Here is a 19,573-nt window from a genome sequence, read left to right on the forward strand (position 1 = left end):
GCTAAGTGTGTACAAGTGTATGGCCCAGAGCAGCCTCCAGTCAAAGGTCTTCCACAGCTCACCCCCTTCCCTACAGAAGCGATCTCCTGATTTTTTGGGGTCTTTGTGACAAAGGTGCTTTCACATCACTGGTGTCCCAGCTCCCAGGTAAGGCAGTGACCCAGCACCCTTCCCGTCCCAAGGTGTCTCTCAGACAGTCACTGCTTTTTCACTGAAGGATCTTCCCTGATTCAAAAGCGCTGGTTTCTTTTTTATACTCTTTGAGTGTTTACTGAGGGTACCCCACTTTGTAAGAGTAACAAAATAGCAGGTTTTGGTGCTTATTTGAACACTTTACCAGTCTTCGCAGATTAACAAGAGTATTATTTGCTTACTCATATATAAGTACTTACATATGTATTTATATAAGAGTAAGCAAATGTACTTGTGTATCCACATAAGTTACATGATAAGCACACAGAGAGCCCAGAGAAGTGCAGAGTACTATTTTTATGAACATAATGCAAATATAGGTATATAAAAGTGCACAGCAAGCATCCACCTTTTCATAAAAGTTTTTGTAGCATAAGTGGGTAATGCAGAAATCCGAAGCACATATTATATTATTTGTTTGAAATCACAGAGGAGAACAAGCAAATTTGGGGCAATGAAGTATAGAGTCAGAGCTGTAACCATAAGAAGTAATTCCAGTGGAAATTTGGATGTGGAACTTGAATTCATTGCCTTGAGTAGAGAGGATGAAGTTTGATGTAAATGCCTTAAAAGCTCGAAAGCTTGAGGGTGAGTTCTAATGTCTCTCCCACCCTTAGCACCAACTAATCTAAGCTTGTCTGTATGCTTATCTAGTATTGATTACAAGTCAACCACAGGACTGACTTACAAAATGAGATGTGTTGCTAAGAAATGAAAATATAAAGACTCCTAAAAACAGAGGATCAGGACATTGTGTGTGCGTTGAAACAATGACTGGAAAGCAAATCTCAAATGTTTTTATAGTATCCATTGCTGGCCTTGTTTTATATCAGTAAGAGGACAACAGCCTTAGGAGCATAGTTACATGATGTACTTGGATCTGCTGCTCTTTTTCAGTAGGCCTGTGAAGTCACGTACCTGGAAAGCAGAGAAACATATAATCAAAGTGAGGAATCAGATTTTGGAGCTGCATGTGGACCTTGGCCATTTAGGAACATTTGTGTGTTAAAAACAAAACCTCTGACTTTGATATTGCCCAGACAGGTAGGCAGTGAACAAGACAAAGCTGTAGCTAAGCCAGATGGCTTCTTGTCTTAATGTAATTGAAAACATTTATTTTTCATTGGTTATTTTTCAGTGGCAGTTTTTACAGCAGAAATTGCTAGTATAGTTTAAATTTCATGTCTCAAAGGCAAGTTGCTGTTGCCTGAACAGTGTAAAAGAAAAGGGGTAAAACCAAAGAAAAAAAACCTGGAAGCAGCTGCCCCCCCACCCCCTTTCATCATCTAGAGTGCCACTTACTCAACCTAGAATTGGAGCCCACAGCTGTGCTAAAGATGAAATGACCTGCTCTTTGGAGACCCATGGAAAAGCTTCTGAGCCTGTGCTAAGCAGGATCAGTACTGGAAACCCATGTCAGATGATTTAAAACTAAGGCAGCATCTTGAAATACATGGTGTTCTCTAACTATGCTCCAGTGACTGTGGGGATTAGTTACTATTTTAGCACTACTTGGATGTTGAGGAACGGAATACAACCATGTTTAAAAAAAAAAAAAAAAAATCACCAAAAATGGAGTACTGAGATATTCAAAACTGTTCTTTCCTCTCCAGCTTTAACTGGCCATTTTTGTTTTTTTAAAACAGTGTCATAAACCAGGATCTGATTGAAAGATTTCTTGGTGTGTTATACTATGATCCTACAGTTTGTAAGTGCAAGATAGTTGAGTATTCATCCAGTAGATACTAATTTTCTAATTTAAAAAAAAAGTCACCAAAACACAAACATCTTTACTGGTTTCCCAAATTTACCAGCCGTGTAACAAGGTTGACACTTTGCTGTGACTTTACTCACAACATTTACTCTTACACTTACACTTACTCTGGTATTATTTCCTCCTAATTTTTGTCTTAAGAGCTAGAAAACATATCTCAAGTCATTGTATGACTCTGGGCAATAGAATTAATCTAAGGTAATATGTGATTTCAAAGGGGTCAGATGTCTGGAGATCGAATGTCAAGATTCCTTTTTGCTCTGTCATCTTCCTAACAGCGTAAAAGGGGTGCTTCTGGTGTCTGGCCCTTGGGCGCGTTTACCTTCGCTTAATTGCTGAGGTCTATTGCATTTGCTCTCTGCCACAGCCTCTATCGCTTCATGTAATTTTCATGTTTGCTGAGAAAGTCTAAGCCTCTTAAAGGCATGAGAGCCCTTGTTTTCCTCTCAAAGCTGAATTTAGTAAACTATTAATAATAAAAATGTGTAAACAATGAAACACCAGAATTAATATGATTTTCGTTAAGCAACCCTGTTAAATAACCACGTTGCTTTGGTACATCCCACCCTTTATCCTGGCAGTACACATGGGCATCACTAACCCCTTCTTCCAGCCAGCTCTGGGCAGCCCTGGCTCCTGAGCTCCCACTGGCAGGAGCTGGGCACATGGGTGGTCCCAGGGAAGCCCTTTGGAGGTGTCCTCGGGCCAGCACTAATGTCACCTGTTTCCAGAATGTCTCCTGTCCAGCGCTGTGGGTAAGAACCAGCAGAGCAACAACCCTGCCTTGTTACATCCCTCTGGAGAGTTTCTTGCAGTCCTCTAGTCATGTTTTAGAAATACTGGTAGCTCCTAACAAATTGCATCTCTCTTTCACAACTGACAGCTGATACAAAGTTTGATATTAAGGGATGAAGCATTCTGTGTCTGTCTTTTTAAATTTTTGGTCCCGTAATGAATTCGTTACTACACAGAATATACAGAATAATGTCCAACGAAAAACCCCAAACCCCAGTTGCATATTGCTGTATTGATCTGCTGTAACAGCTAGCCTGTGGAGGCTTATTTGTTTTTCCTTCAAAATGAGCATGACTTATGTGCTATTAGTTCCATGTAAGCAATACCCTGATGGTACATGAGCCTGTGTAAGCACTGACCTTGCTCCCAGTACACATCCTGACGCCCGCCTCGGGCAGGAGGGCCAGCCCATGGTGCACAGTCAGCGGCGCTGCGCTCCCCGCGGAGGGGTGCCCACACAGGGAGCCTGGTCCCTGCGCTTCCTCTTCCCGTCCTAGAGCACTACACAGGCATGCTGAAGGGGAGGAAGGTGCTCACGGTTTGATGGAAATGATGGTCACAGACATGTAAACAGAGGTCACTTCCACCCATTATTGCAGGTCAGGGGTGGAAAGTAGCAGTGATCCTTTTCCACCTGCAGCAGCTACCTGGATGTTAACTTTCTGCACTTCCTCTACCTCATACTCTTTGTATATTGCAAATTTCTCCTAATTATTTAGATTAAATACCTGCATATTTTTTTCTATGTAAGTGCGTTAGTTCCAGATTTTCCACAGTTCATAGTAACATCCCTAATGATGTGATTTCTTATTAATATTCCTAATGCTATTCCCTAGTATGATTTCCTATTAATAAGGTGAATGATTAGTAACATTTTGGAATTAGGACTTTATATGGGGTATTTGATACTTGTCAACTGAAAATAAAAATAAATAAAACAAAGACTTAAGTAAGCACAAGCCTTCTGAAAATGTAAAAAACACTATAGTAAATAACTTTTATATTCTCTAACACCCATTTTATCTTCCTCATTTCTTCCCCTTTTCCCCTCTGGGGCTATGGCAGAGGAGAACAACAGATGGTTATCAGTCAAGAGTAACTAGGGAAACGGCAAAACCTGCCCCAATTGCTATGGAGACAGCCATTTCTGTGCTTGGTATGCACTATTTGTTACATCAGCAACCAGAGAGAGTTAAAAAAAAAAAAAAAAAAAAAATTGTTCTAAACTCCCTGATGTTGAAAGGAAATCTTGGGTTTGTGTGTATTTATCCTTGTGGAAAGAGGCAGGAGTAGTCTACATGTTCATTTGTCACTTAGGTTTTGCATTAAGCTAATATCATGTCTGGTTTTTGACAGCAACATTTTGAATTGTGGGTTAAAGTAATAAAAAAAATTTGAGTAAATACTTAATACTTGTGAATAGCCTGCAAAGTAATTCTTTATAAGCAACTCTTCCCCTCCAGATCAGATATCCCTCCCTCCGTATTTAACAACCTGGCAACATAGGTCGGGTATGAAAACTGAAGACAGAGAATATGACTCTGCCTAATTATTTCATGCAGATGAGCCATTTCTGCACAGTGCTTCAACTGTAGCTTTTGGCAAAGCCACATCTTCAGGAAACAAACAAAAAACAGGAATTTTGGAACACTTGTAAAAATCCCAGAGGGAGATTGCAGCTTGATCACAGAAGCTATGTCATTTGTGTTTTGCACCACTGATTTACTCCACTTGAGAATTATTTTAATGTTGAATTTTATCTATAAATTCTTTAAATTTTCTAATGTAAACAAGCTCTTACAGAATTATTTTAGTAAAGCATCAATAGAGAGTAGAAATTAAACATGAAAAATGCATTAAAATCTGCTTTGAAAAAACTTTATATTTCAATTTAATTGAATTTAGTGTTACTTCAGAGGACCATCTATTACCATTAATAGTGCTTACTTATCAATTTAAGGATAAGCACTTTAGTTTGCTATGTGAAAAATTTTACATGGATGTATTGGTGTCACTTTCCTTTGAAATGTTAACGTTCTCAAAGTTATATAAGGACTGGTTTGGAGGCTGGACAATAAATATTATAGAGTGTCTATAATTCTTACAGGTTTTTGAAGAGCTTCAGTACTAGGTTGTAAACTTTACAGGAAGGTGATGGCATAGACCCAGCAGTTTGTATTAGGAAGAAAATGGAAAAGGCTTGGGAAAAATGTTGTCCAGACTGAGGTTCTTTTGGAGTTGTAATATAACAAGATTCATTTTTTTCTAACAACAATTCGATAATAAGTCAGAGTAAATCTACCTTCCTGTGAAATGGGTATTGAAAATTCCTTTAAATACTTTAGTAATACGATACCTTTAATACAGATACTTCTAGTTAAATATGTGAGTCTTTGATTAGCAAGGAAATGATTCTTGCTTAATCTTGAATCTCTAACAATAGATATCTATAACAGCAGTAATTTCATATCCGTAAGATAGAACTTTCTTAATTATGCAACTGTTCTATCACTTTTTATGCTAAATATGTAAAATATGAGAAACAAAGGAATCTGGAAAGTATTTATTACAGTAATATTATTTAATTTAATACAGGCTTTTATTTAAATATTTAACTAGATTCTGGACAAAATACAGAAAGAGGTTGTAGTAATTAAACTACTATCACAGTATAATTAGAAACCAGATTAAAACTTGAGCTCTGCAGTGGCCTCGGTAGTGTTTGTAAATGAAAGACAAAGTCTCACTGAAACAAATGAAGTACAAAACACTGATTATATAGTTCATTAGTGTGAGATGTTTATGCTTGAAGAACCTCATCTTCATAAATATGAGTATGGCTAATTGCAGAAAAAATATTGAAAATTTTTATATATGGCATCAGGTTAGTTGCTGTACTATGAATAAACATTGCTAGTGATATAAATGTAGCGGTTTAATCATTAACTTTTAATGTTAGTAAAAGATGATATTGTTTTGGTTTTGTAAAATTCCACTTACGAATTAATTTCTTCAATGTTTTAGAACAGTTTTGGGTTTTTTAAAATTCTTAAATCTAGTAGCATGATAAGAATTATATCAGCTTTGTTGCTGAGGATTTTTATTTCTCAAATGCATTTGAAAGCTAAATATTCCTTGTTGCTGTGAGCAAAACCTCCAAACCTTGGTATTTAGAAGATGATTTCAAATCGCAAAAGAATATCAATATTGTAAATTACTATTCTTTCCAATTGTTATTTGAAATTTAACTCTCATGTATGACAGATAATGTACAAATCTAAATGGATAAGATAGAGTTATTCTCTATTAGGGAAATTGTGTTTAAAACATTTCAAGCAATGTCTTGGCCAAATCATAGACTGTCCAGTGATATAAATCTGTTGGGATGCAGTGTTATTTCTCATTTCATGGAAAGGTCATTTGTTTCAAAGTTTTTTTCTTTAAAACATCAGTTTTAAAGATGGCCAATGATGAATCAGTTGCATATAATTAGTCACATAATTTTCCTGCTTTTTAATAAAAACTTTGTTACTGAGTCATGGTAGAGTCAAATTGTCATAACAGATGTGGGGTTATGTGTTATAGCTCTACCATATGAAAGATCCTTTTTCTCCAAATAGTTTTATAAATTCTTGCATTGTTTATAAGCATTTGTCTGTGTCACACTTCACCTAAATCCCATATACCCATTCAGTATTTTCCTTGCTTGAGTGTTTTGCTCTGTTCTCTGAGATCTTCTGGAATTGCTCTTTCTATCTGTTAGTATTGTCTGGCTGCTAATTGCCTGTCACGGAGATCTTAAATCCCTGGAGCCTCTTAGGTGAGGTCAGCGTAGGTAATTCAATCACACGCTAGCTGCTGGCTTTCCCAGGCTGGGATCTCAGCTCACTGACGTTGGAGCAAGAACCCTTCTGACAACGTCACTGAGCCCTAGCCCTGTGCTTTGTGTCTAACGCATGAGAGATTTGGCATTTAACCATAACACTTGCACCCAAATAGAAGTTAGATACCTATCTAACGTTGAAAAAAATCTTGGAAGTTCAAAGTTTGATGGTGTTTATTTCTTTATGCTGTGGCTTGTAGCTCTTATAACATGCCATACATATTGTATGGCTGTTTCACACAGCTCAGTTTTTGTGGTTTCATTCATCCTTTAGCCTCTCTAAAATACAGAGGCTTACTTTTTTGTGTATGTGAGAACCCTTATTTTCTTTGGGGGCAGTTGAATCACTTGGTAGTTTTAGGTGAAGTCTGAGCTTAGTGCTGTATTCCTTCAAAAGGCAAAAGTAAAGAGAGGTAAAAAAAGTTACTTTGTCCATTTTAAAATTGCATCTTTAATCCGAGTTTGTGTTGTCTGACCTTTTCTCACCATTATATTACACCGTTACCTGTAGGACATCCTCTTTGTAATATTGAGGAGAAAAAGATCTGCTAGAAAGGGTATAAACACTGACAGATGGAGATGGCATTTAAATCTGAATAAATGCTTCTGCTGGCTGAGACCATTTTTAAAATTTACCTCTAAACCTGGAGCAGCTGATCTGTGTCTCAGGTAGCAGTGCTCCATGAGAGTGCTCCGTTCACAAGGCAGTGATGAAGAAATGAGAGCAGTGTCGCATGTTCCTTAAGGAAACGTATGTGCCACCTCTTCTGAAATACTGATTTTTTTCCTTTGTTTTTAAACTAGAATTTTGGCTTTCTCTGCATATTAGTTTTATTCAGGTAAGATGTTCTTCTCAACAAATGTTAGGCATGTCTATTCTGCACACTGAAGAACTGCACATACAGCTTATCTGCTTTGAGTATGTGAGCTGGCTGCTAGCCCACATCACAGGATTTTTATTTTGTTTTCACGGGTATAAAAGGCTGTGTTGAACGCCTGTCTTCGCCATTCTGTAAGGCTTTACCTGAAGTTTTCTCAAAACTTTTAACACATTGTCTTGGAAGGAAGATGTTGTTTAAACTCTCAAATCTCTAGTCTCTGCTTAACCACTCACCAGGTGCTGTACAGATGCAAAGAAAGAGAATTTCTATCTTTACATAGCAAAATAAATGGGAAGGTGAAGGGTCTTAAAAACAGTCATGTCAAATTTTGAGACAGCTAATAGTTCTGTTCCTTTTGAGAAGAAATTCTCATGCTTAGAGTTAAACACAGATGTGAATGTTTTGGCATGATAGATAATCAGGAGGCAAGAGCTCTGTTACAAAGAAGCATTAAATGTGTGGATGTCTCCCAGAGACTGTGCAGATACAGCTTATGGGACACGCAGAATCAGGGTGTATCTCCAATTAATATTTTCCCATTTTACTGACTGTCCTACTAAGTGCATGTCTTCTGAGCATCTAAAGGTTTCCCTTGCTGTGGTCCTGTGGATTAATCACACGGACTAAACTTGGTTGTTAGCACTAGCATGACTGGACCTATTGAAATATGATTAACATTGTCATTATGCTTTTTCAACAAAAATCAGTGGATGAGAGTAGTGTTTTTTAAAAAAAAAACAAATGCACTGCATGTGGAGCCCTTTAATCAGAAAGCTTTGTGAATAGCACACAGGGTTTATTTGCTTATTTTAGTGTATTTGGCAGAGAAATCAATATTATACTATAACTCAAATCAAAATAGGCAATATATAGTACTTCCCGTAGGAGAAGAGAGAGGTGATTCTCAAGTTGCGCCTGCTTTCTCTTCGTCATGCTAGCATGTGCCAACTTTATGCTTAATAAAGCCAACTGAAGTGTAAAGTACTTAGTCATGCAACCAGTGTTATATTTAACTCATTTAAAGTTTATTCTTCCTGAAATGCATGATCCTTTCTGTTTGAGCAATAAATTTTTAACAACCCACACAATTAAACAGGGATCTCAGAAAAAGCCACTCAGCAGCCACTGGTCCTCCCAGTAGTCAAAAATAAGTTTTTAGCATCTTTGCTAGGTGGTGGGAGAAACAAACATAAATATGCATGTATATACCTACATACATATGTATATATCCTATGCATGAACTCTTATGCTGCCGAAGAACCTATTTTGGATGATTGTACACGGCGGTATCTGTCATTAGAGGAGACATCACTGAAGTGTTGCCAAATTGAATGTTCTCCAAAGTTATGAGAGGTATGAGAAACCTTAGCTGGGCTTTATGCTTGCTAAGCTTTTAAATAGACTTTTTAGTGTGTATGTTTTTCGTGGACTTTAAATCATAAGAAATGTGATGTTCATCAAGATCAGACTACATTACAAAGGATGTTTCCCATAGTTGTCAAATATATACATATTTAAGGTGTTCAATGTTAGTAGATCAAACTCAGTCTTTAAAGAGGTGCATAAGATTATCTTTGCTCTCTCTGTTCTTTATTATTGTATAAAAAGAAATTTGTGACGTTTACTTAGACTAAAACCTAGATACAGCAAATAATTGGAAAGAAGTTGGTAAAATTATACAAATATATTATACACAGGTGTGTATATTTGCTATCTCTGCATATATATTTATTATTTTTTAATAGCAACCAGAAACTGCAATGCAGTCTTGATATCTTTGTTCATGGTACTTTACACATACAGGACAAATGGTCCCTGCCTCACCAAATCTAAAGTTTATCCTGTGTCAAGGACAGTATATAATACAGAGTCACAAGCCTGCATCTGTTTTGTTGGGTTTTTTTTATGAAATGCAGCTATTTTACTTACACTTGGGTAGGTACATAATTTTATTTGTCTAAGTGTAAAATTTAAGGGATCAGATGTCAGAAAATATAATCACTGAATTTTAAATTACAACTTACAACTTTAATTTTCTAAGCAGAAGAGACAGATGTAGCTGCACTGCTGTATCTCCATATATTGTAAAATATGTTTAAATCATGCGTATGCAGGGAGACAAATGAGAGAACTCCGCCATCCAAATATTAAATTACACATTTTGAAGCAAAATAGTGTTTTAAGTGTACATGTGTATAATGCTTTCTGTCACCGGATTGCTCTCCCTGATGCAGTTAGACAGAATCTGTATTTAGTCAGAAATATTTCAATAGAACGGGCTACCAGATGGGACCAGTAACAATGCAGAGAGGCATCGAACCACCACAGACATTTGGTGCTTAGAATAATAAAAAGACTATAAAATTAGATTAGTTGAGTCTAATTTGGAATTGGTATATTCCCTATGCACTCTCACAGCTCTTGGGCAGATAAAGCCTGGAGATTTAGTACTGTCAGGACAGAGGACTCCAACTTCCAGTAAAAGAAAAAAAGGCATTCTGGGAGGTCACGGAGGGCAGCACAGTGACCTCCAATGATTTACAGGCCTTTAGCTTAATGAAATTGTTTCAGTGACATGACGGTAAAAGCTCATAATGGATTGGATGCCCTAATGTAATGAAATTACTCCCTTCTGCCTTTAAAAAAAAAAAAAAAAAAAAAAAAAAAGGCGCAATTAATATTTACTGAGACCTGACAGGCTTCAGTGTGCGGTAGCGTGCAGCGCTGTCAGACAGCAGCGAGCAGAGCCAGAGCAGCGTGGCAGCTGAGCAGCCCTGCGCCGGGTGGCGAGCAGGCGCTGCGAGGGGGTGGAGGGACACCTCGGTGACGGGGAAGCCCCCAACCTGGCGCTCCGAGGCAGCTCTGCCCGTACCAGCCAGCCTTCATCCTCTCCCTTCCTTTCTGCAGGCAACTGGACAACAACCAGATCAGCTGCATCGAAGATGGAGCCTTCCGAGCCCTGCGCGACCTGGAGATCCTGTGAGTTGACTTGGTGCTGTGCTGGGGCGGTGGGGGGATGGCTCTCCCCGTGCTGCAGTGCTGGGCAAATCGGGGGGCTTGATATCCTTCCTTCCCACCTCAGACCCGTGGTGTAGGTAGCAAAGTGAAATCTCACACTTCCCCCAGGCTGGGGTTACTGCTAATTAAGCCACAATAGACGACTTGTCTGCTGCCGCTCCTGAGGAGCGGGGGTATTGCCGTGCTTGCTGCTGCGTGGAACAGATGGGGTTCAGCAGTATTCAAAGTGCGTCCGATGTATGCTCTGCAGCCAGAAACCTGCCCAGGTCTGCGTAATGTCGAGTAGCGGATGGGTAACAGGTTCATGGGGAACAATATCAGGAGATATCTGACAATTGCCCTAGACAAAAAGATGTTTAAAAGGTGTTTGGTATGTCAGAGGGAGGAGAGGCGGGTGTTTGGCAGGCTTGTTCAGTGCAGTCATTGGCTTTTGGGGAGGATCCTTCTCTGAGGGCTGAAATAACACCACGTTGTGCTCTTCTTGTACCACAAACTTTACACATTGGCTGTTAAAGCTGCAGCACAGACCAAAAAAAGAAAAGAAAGGTTTGACAGTGAAAGCTGACTCTAACAGAGAAAATGCACGTTAGATTTAGAGCACCGTCATCATAATGTAAAATCCACTATTGCCCAGAACTCAGTATCTGAGCAGGTCATTTGCTTATTACTAATAGTTTCTTGTTCACTTAGAGACCTTTTCTGGAATAGGTTTTGACTATATGAACTGATATAAAGCTTTCCCTGTTACCAGAAAGTTAATACTGAAATCTGAAAGTGTTAATACTTCTGAAAGCACACAGTCCTAAGCCAGAATGGAGAGGGCGTGGCAGGGGGACGACCCCTCCAAAATTCAAACATTCAGCATCTGAACTGGAGTTAATAATGCTGGTCCAGCGCTGAAACAGTATACGCTTAAATACGGCAGGGAAGGCCTGCTCAGACTGCTGAAAAGCTTGCCCTTAAATTACACGGTATGAAACAGCAAATGGTAGATGGCTAAAATTAAGCACCTGTCTCACACAGTCCTGGCACCTGGAGGTTCAGCAGACTCAAGACATGGCCTTTAGTTTCTGAGAACAAGCAAAACAGCTGGCTTTGTAGACAGTGCTGTGCCACGCATGACAGTGGTCTTGAATACACATGTGATAATACAGGGAGTTCTTCCTCAAGGGCTCTACCCACTTTGTACTGATGCTCAAAGGAGTTTTGCCATCAGTTTCAGCAGAAGCAAGTTCAGCTTTCTTAGGGACCTGGACTGGTGGCAGTGCATGTTTGTCTGCCACAGTCAGCCGAGATACCTTTGAGCCCTCACTCTCCTGGGCTGGGATATTGATACTGATCAGATAGTGTGTGTTGCTCATATTGAGCTAACAGCAGGTATCTGCAGAGTTTCTTACCTGGGAACTTACATTATCAAGAGTATTGTTTGAATTCTATATTAATAGCACTTTTCAGGAAAAGTAATGTGTTCTACTTGTCTGTCAGATTGAAAAGTCTACTGTGTAGTGAAAGAAAGGAAGAAAAGGAAAAAATCATGAACTCCTATAAAATTGAGAGGTTTTTTTTTAATGGACTGATCTTCCATATCCGCAGAGAGTGAATCAGTCCTTCACTGACAGTAGACTGTGCTATAACTTTCACTAAAATAGTCTGGGCAATAAATGGAGCCTTTTTTCTGATATTACTGAGTTCTTCAGGCTCCGAAAAAGTTGCTGGTAATGTATTCCTTCTCCCCAGGATGTAGTAAATGTTGAGTTAGTATATTTACCTCTCTGCTTTTAATTGGTTAGTTGTATGCTCATTATTTGTGGGTGGGAGAAGAGGAGGATATATAAAATACATCATAATCAGTTCTGTAATGCATTTTTAATTTTCAGTACAGACATACTGCTACAGGAAAAATCAATCTTAATTCTAAAAGATGAGAAAATAGATTGATCATATCTATTTCTAAAGGTATTTTTCTTGCAGTCACAAAATGTGAGTTTTATACTTCCAGCCTAGACTGAATTTTCTTCCAAGCTTTTCTTCAAAAAAAGTTTGAGCATTTAATCTATCAAAATAAATTTGCTTAATGCGCCAGAGAACATCATATCTTCAGTTGTAAAACAGTCATAAATGTTAAAAAATTAAAGTGATTTAAACGATCAGAGAATATTAACAAGTGAAATCAAATGTCATCCTTTCAGATTCACTATTTATTTTATAGAGATATATTTTAACCTGTAATGCAATATGTAGAAAAATTGGTAAAAATTTATCTAATTGTCTGTTTGAAGAGGTTGCAAGGGTACTAGATAATATATTTCTTCATCTTACTGAGATCTTGTGACCAGAAATGCAAACATTTACATTTCTGCGTCTTTTCTCTGCACATCCGCACATCTACAAAATTCTAAATTCTGTAGATAGGGCAGAGAACAAATGCTTAGCATTGCTAAAAAAATAGGAACACTTTCTTTAAAAGCACTTTGGTTTCTAGATTGCACTTTTCATTAACCTTGAATTCCTCAAAAAACATGAGTGCAAGGAGCCTGGTGATTTGCCAGATGTAGGAAGAGAAGGAAGTTGTGCAGTTATGCTTCAGAATGAAGAGCACTCCATGGTCCATGTTGCTTATTTCTGCTTATCTACAAGCTGTTTTCATTTGCTACTTTTTATTTTCTTTTTCTCTGTTATAAATACATTCCTGTACCAACAAATTGCACAGAGGCAGAGATCAAAACAGGACTGAAATTTGTGACTAGCTTCCATACTTGACATGGTGCAGTGCCTTGCTATCTTCAGCTGAAGCTTGGATCAGATCAAGGCACTGACTGCGGCTCCCGATACAAGCACAGTCTTGATCACTTTATGAGCTTCTGTGTTTCAGATGTCCTAAAAGGTGTCCCTGATCCTATGACCTGACCTGTGTAGACCATAATGCAGGTGCCAAGTGGTGACGCGGAGTTTTGGGTTAAAAAGATGCAAAAATGTGGAGTATAAAGTGCTTTGGTGCCTTCTGTTGATTGTCTTTCCCCCTGCAGCAAGGTGAAAGTAATGTCTGAGAAATTACATGCAGAACTGACATGCTTACTTAAATATCCTTTCTTGGTAGTTTTGCACTGGGGCTGGTTTTGTTCCTTTTTGTGTCAGATTTTCTGTATGGCTTCCCATAAAGGTTTTATTTTTAATCTGTTGGGATTTTTCTTGTTAACATACTTCCTTTCCCCCTTTTTCTAAGACAATAAAGCATATTTCAATGGGCTTGTTCTTGCAGTCCAAGACACAGTAAGGTGTGTGCAACCACTGAAACAGCAGTAAAATGTGAAAGGGGCATGTATTTATAAAGGGGTGGCAAAAGTTATTAACTAATTTATGACCTGAAAAGTTGGAGAAAATTGGTGTGAAACTTTCACTAACTAAAGCGTCATTTTCAGTAGGAGAAGGTTTTCTGTTCTGCTTAATTTTTAGTTATGCCCTGTGGCAATACCTGGCAATAACATTATTATTGAGAAATATGTATTAGTGTAGCTGAAAGTATGTTTAAAGATTATTAAAAAAAACTCACAAAAGAAAACCAAAAAAACCCCGCAAAGAATTCTTCAAGATAATTGTCCAGTATTCCTTATGGTGTGTGGCATTACATATGTAATCATATATAATCGATTGTTTCATATCCTTTGTATATTAGAAATGTTCCTATCCTTTGTATATTAGAAATTAGTCCATAGCTTTATTTCCAAATGTCCAAAACTATGAAGCATAGGAGATAAAACTCTTTCAGAACTCAGAATTTCACCTTCAGCCTCTTAGGATACATGAGTAAAAGGAATTAATTTCAAGGTGGTTCAACAAGCTCAGTCAAACTGGATAAACTAGTGCTACTGAGTGAACGAACATGTATTGTCATTAGACTAAAAGTGCTGAACAATACGTGTGTTTTCAGGATCCATTTCTCAGTAAGATACAGAATTCAATTTAGCGAAAACCCCTTTAAATTTATTTATTTATTGTTTTGCCTCACTGGGGTACCTTGAAAACTGTGTGGTGACATGGCAGTTGTGCCATGTAGACAGGACAGAATGAATTACAAGTCACTGTTGGCAATTTAGGTGGTTTTCTTTGTTTTATATTGTAAAAGCTGTTTTCCCTCCTAGTTTATAATGATAGCCAGAGGGATGGGAGCTTGAACACATTTTGTTCATTGCAGATTTTCTGTAAAAAAAATTCCCAGACCTAGAAGATTTTATCATAGCAGAGGTAATGGTAGGATGTCTGTGGATAGTAATCTATTAGAGAAGGCAGATGAGTTCTTGCTGTACAGAGGAGTGTGGAATGATCTGGGGTTTTGTTTGTTGTTAGACGTGTTAATTGTAGGTCTTTTATGTAGTATCTCTGAGTCTGAAAATCCTCTTTCATCAGCTTCATCTGCTTTTTGAAATGAATGAGCACTGACTCTGCCATTGAGTCTGTAGCAACACACTACACATGCAGGAATCTGCCATTCAACCCTGGGCGCTTTAGTGTGAAAAATTGTGATCATTCACTCACAAGTAATACTGAAGAAGTGCAAGTACAATCAACCAAATATTCACAGCCATTTTAAGCTGTAACTTCAATTCTAAATGAGCCCTAAATATTTGATATTTTTAAAGTTACTTTTTCAGCTTGTAAAATGTAAACATAAATGAAAACACACCACCTCTCCATCCCTGAAATCTTAAAATAATAGGAGTCTTAGAAATTAAAATTGTTCTATCGGTGTTTGTATATATAACTGTTTCTCTCCAAATATTTGTGTCTCACTCTTCTTCCTGCTCCACGACCAGCGCCCAGAAAAGCACACAGCTACAAGTGCCATGCGCTGGTTTCTTTCAAACTCTGATTCGGCGCGGGGTTGTGTTCAGTGGGACATGGCGCGATCTATCAGACCAGTTGCATTCTGCATCCCCCAGTTCTTCTGTACATTGTCTGACACATCCAGTCATTGCAAGGATTTTACAAGGGTTATTCATGCTTTCCTTTTCTCGGTCCAATACGTTCCTGTTATAAAGGATTCCATTTCATAAAAAGTGTAGTAGTCTGTGCAGTTTCTGATACCGATGTTGTATATGAGTGTGCTTATAATACGCACTACCTTTTATCCTAGTGAACTTTTAAGAACTTTTCTGAATATGAATCATTATTTTGTGCTACAACCAGGATTTAATTGTTTCTAGGATTGTATGCTGAACATTCAGTTATCTAGTCAGTCTTACTTATTTGCAAAATGCTATTCTGGGCATGTCTTAACTAGATAGAAGATTTTTATTTGCTTTCCCAACCTGGAGAGTCAGGGAGAGAAAGTCATGACATAATTCTAAATATATGAGATGTCACTGCTTAATGAAAGCCTGAAAATGCCACACAAATGTGATTTCCTCCTCTATTTTGCTGGAAATTATGATCGGTTGAGGCAATCAGGATCAAATTTGAACTCTGTAAATTGTGTTCCTATAATTGATACCAAAATACCCAAATACAATAATGAAAACGAGATTTCTTTTTAAAATGTTGTGCATAGCTGTTATACTTGAGTATAGTAAAAATAAAATGATTGCAATTTTTGGTGGTGTTTTATTTTTTTAACCCAGGATATATGTTAGCTCAAATGTATGCAAATTAATAAAATTAATTTCAAATCTTTAGTTATTTCATCAGTCAGCATGTACATAATGCGTGTCGTAAAAATGAAACTGAAGGGAGGAACCATTGGCAGTATATGAGTAATTGAAGTATCTACCAGTTAGGTGAAATTAGGTGAAAAATGAGGAGTGTGGCTTTTCTAAGAGTATCCTCAGTTTTTCCCATTGAACTTTTGTATTACAGGCAATCAAGTTATGCCAGGGGAAGAACAAAAGTCTGTTTGGCAATTGAGAAATGGTGCACCCAGAGTATAGAGGGATCAGTGGACAAATGATAATTTCCATTTTTCCTTACTCCATTACTTACTAGACTGCTGTAATTTATACCCTTCCCATTCCCCCTGCCTCCTGTATCGCTGTAGGTCTTTAAAGGAAGGAGAAATGTTCCTGAAGAACCTGGCTGCTGTTATTACAGGGCTTCTGTTATATAAATCAGTCGGAGATAAGATTAACTACAGAAATGCCTTTTCCTGGAGAACTTTTAGAAAGGTACTGCACCCCCAATGGACCCTAGTGACATGAGATGCATAATTACACAAAGAATTGACTGAGGAAAGATGGGTTGCTTACATGGTTGCTTGATAAGAAATGTTTTTATTTGCTGATGTATGTCAGCGGGAGATCTGGTGTCATTGCTCAAGGTATGGAAATGAAATCTGAGATAACCTCTGTTCTATAACATATTACAAAATGTGAGGTTGGAAGTACAGTTTAGTGAAAGGAACACTATCCAGATGGCACCGTGGTGACAGGCTTTATATCAAAGACCAGCTGAGATAAAATAAGAGCGGGCAAGAGAGGGCCTCTGAAAATCACTGATGCCTGTTACAGATGTAATGTAACTCTCTCTTTATGGGGAGAATATATTTGCATAAATTCATTGATCAATGATTTTTGCTAATCCTGCAGTATTCGAGGCATGTCCCAGCAAACTGATGAACATTTCTATCAATCCTCAGTGTGGATACCTAATTATATTACATATTTAGAAAAGATGGATTTTTCCCTTCCTGGAGCATATGTAGTACTTGAATGCTGTGCTCATTCTCCTTTCCTGCTCCCATTAGGTTGGAGGGTTTTTTCCCTTTAAGAATAGCCTGGAGCTGTGCAGGCTGCAGAACTTATCAAGATAAGAGCAGTGCCAGGTTAGAATTATTAGTTTCATGAATCACTGACCAATATGCTTTTTGAGGAAGCCCGGTTTTATGGCTTGTGTAGTGAAGCCCTTTACTGGTGCTGCAGTCATTGCTCCGAGAGACTCCAAAGTCAAAACTCCAGGAGACAGAGATTTCTGGCAAACCTTCTCTCCCATGATATTAATTGTTTCATTTGCATGCTCCACTCATCTTGTGACTTGCCCTCCCTCCCCTTTGACTAATATAGTTTCTTCGTCAGTAATATAAAAGATGTAGAACAAGCATTTTGACTGCTGAAAGTCAAATGAATGTGAACGACTTAATCCAGAGGACACTCAACTGTCTATTTAACGGCAGATGTGTGGCTCAACACCTTAACCAAAAGCTGAGTTGAAGACTGTGATGGGAATAAAACTTCTTGCAGATAAAGCTGAGGTGATGACAGAGTTCTGAGGGAAAGTAACAAGTTCAAGGTAGATGAGTAGTCATTTTATGCCATAATTTGCAATTCATTGTTCATATGACTCCCCAAAGCAGCTGGATGACGATACTATGGTAGCTGAATGTAATCCTGTTGGCACGAATCCTCTCTGGCTGGGGCAGGAGACTGCATGCCTGTGTGACACAGGCTTCCATGATACTGATATCAAATATACCAGGATGTCCTCAGCCCTTCTGTGACATTGTTTGGAGTCCAGAACTGGTGGTAAATGCAGGAACTCCTGCTTGCTCTGGGATCTGTCACCACAATACCAAAAAAATTACGATTTCAAAAAATGTTTCAAAACACCTAATGGGTACCTTCTATTTTTCTGTGTGCAATTAAAGGTATTGTTTATGACCTCTAGAGGTGCAAATGGTTTGTCTTTTTCAGAAGTTGCTTTTGTCCCTCTGCTGTGCTGGTAGAACAACATAGACAAAGGCTCTGTGCTGTAGCCAATCTTTATACAGGAGAGGACTCAAAAGCCTTGTCTTTCTCGAAAGAGAGAATAAAATTATGATGGGAGCTCTGCATACCAGAATTATTGGTCTACCACTTCAAGCATTTAACCTTTAACTGTAACTGCTGGGATCAGGGTTCTATGTGTTACTTATTAGCATTATCTAATATTTTTATCTGGGACAATAATATGTATCTATAATAAATTAGAAATCAAAACAGTAATATGTAGATAGTTAGTTTGCAAGTGAAGTAGGGAATTATATCTGCACGTGAAAAATTGCATAGATAGAAGCTTCCCCTGATCTAAAAATCAGTGTCTTTTTTCCCTGCTGTTCACAAGGTTATGCATATGATGTAAGTACATATGTGTGTTAGTATACGTGATAAAAAGAGCATGTATGTTATGTTCAAATCAGGAAAAGTTATTTTTAAAACTTTAAAAAGAAAGGCATATCATTAGTGTAAATTTTACTTCCTTTACATAGCGTATCCAGTTCTGTGTTTAAGACAAAAGAAAATTTAAGAGCTGCATTAAGGGTGGAAGTATGAAACAATTTTAAAGTAATTTGAAGCCAAATAATCACAGTTTCTATGTTAATTTAGTTATCATAAATGAAGCAATTACATGTTAACTGGCTCAATACTTTTGAAGCAGAATTTCTGCTCTGGGGTGAATAATCTGAATGCATTGTTTTGTATGTGCGAGTGATGGATGGCCATGCTTAGGACATCTGCACATCCTTAGAAACAAATTTTAAAACACTGTAAGGTCATCCAGAAACCTTTGTTGTGATATACCATATTGCTCTTGAGTATTTTAGAGATACCTCAGAAAATAGCTCGGTCAGTTGAAAGAGCATCAAATGAGGTGGTTACATAAAGCCATTGAAGGAAACAACAAACAGTAGTGCCATTAATTTTTAGAAATTGCACACAGCCCTCTTGTTTTCACAGTGCTAGGTGATGTGAGATATCTGTGGTTTGCAGGTAGCGGACTGTGGCTGAGACTGGGATTTATTTGAGGGTAAAACAGAAGAGAACATTGTGGAAGACAGGTTGATGGCTATGATAAAAGGATGTAGGAGCCCAATAGGATACTGAACAAGGTCTTTGTTCACTGGATTGGTAATTTAGATTTGCTTTTGCATCTTTTGCCGTTAGAATCCTAGATTGTGTCTGTAACCAAAAGTGCTTTGTTGGGAGAAGGGAGAATGGGAAAGCAGATCTTGTTCATGGCGTTCAGCTTTGGACTTGGCTACTGTGATCGATAAATTGCCGCAATGCA

At 38.0% G+C, this 19,573-nt stretch overlaps 1 protein-coding gene across 4 annotated transcripts in view; it reads left to right on the forward strand.

Annotated features, from left to right (window-relative positions):
- SLIT3 (slit guidance ligand 3) overlaps positions 1 to 19,573 on the forward strand; it is a 530,994-nt gene that overhangs the window by 289,952 nt on the left and 221,469 nt on the right. For all 4 annotated transcript variants that reach the window (XM_074915702.1, XM_074915699.1, XM_074915700.1 and 1 more), the window contains one exon: positions 10,433 to 10,504. In XM_074915702.1, coding sequence (XP_074771803.1) covers positions 10,433 to 10,504 — 72 coding nt within the window. The remainder of the gene's footprint in view (positions 1 to 10,432; positions 10,505 to 19,573) is intronic.

Source organism: Athene noctua, chromosome 12 (assembly GCF_965140245.1).
Source record: "Athene noctua chromosome 12, bAthNoc1.hap1.1, whole genome shotgun sequence".
Taxonomy (NCBI): domain Eukaryota; kingdom Metazoa; phylum Chordata; class Aves; order Strigiformes; family Strigidae; genus Athene; species Athene noctua.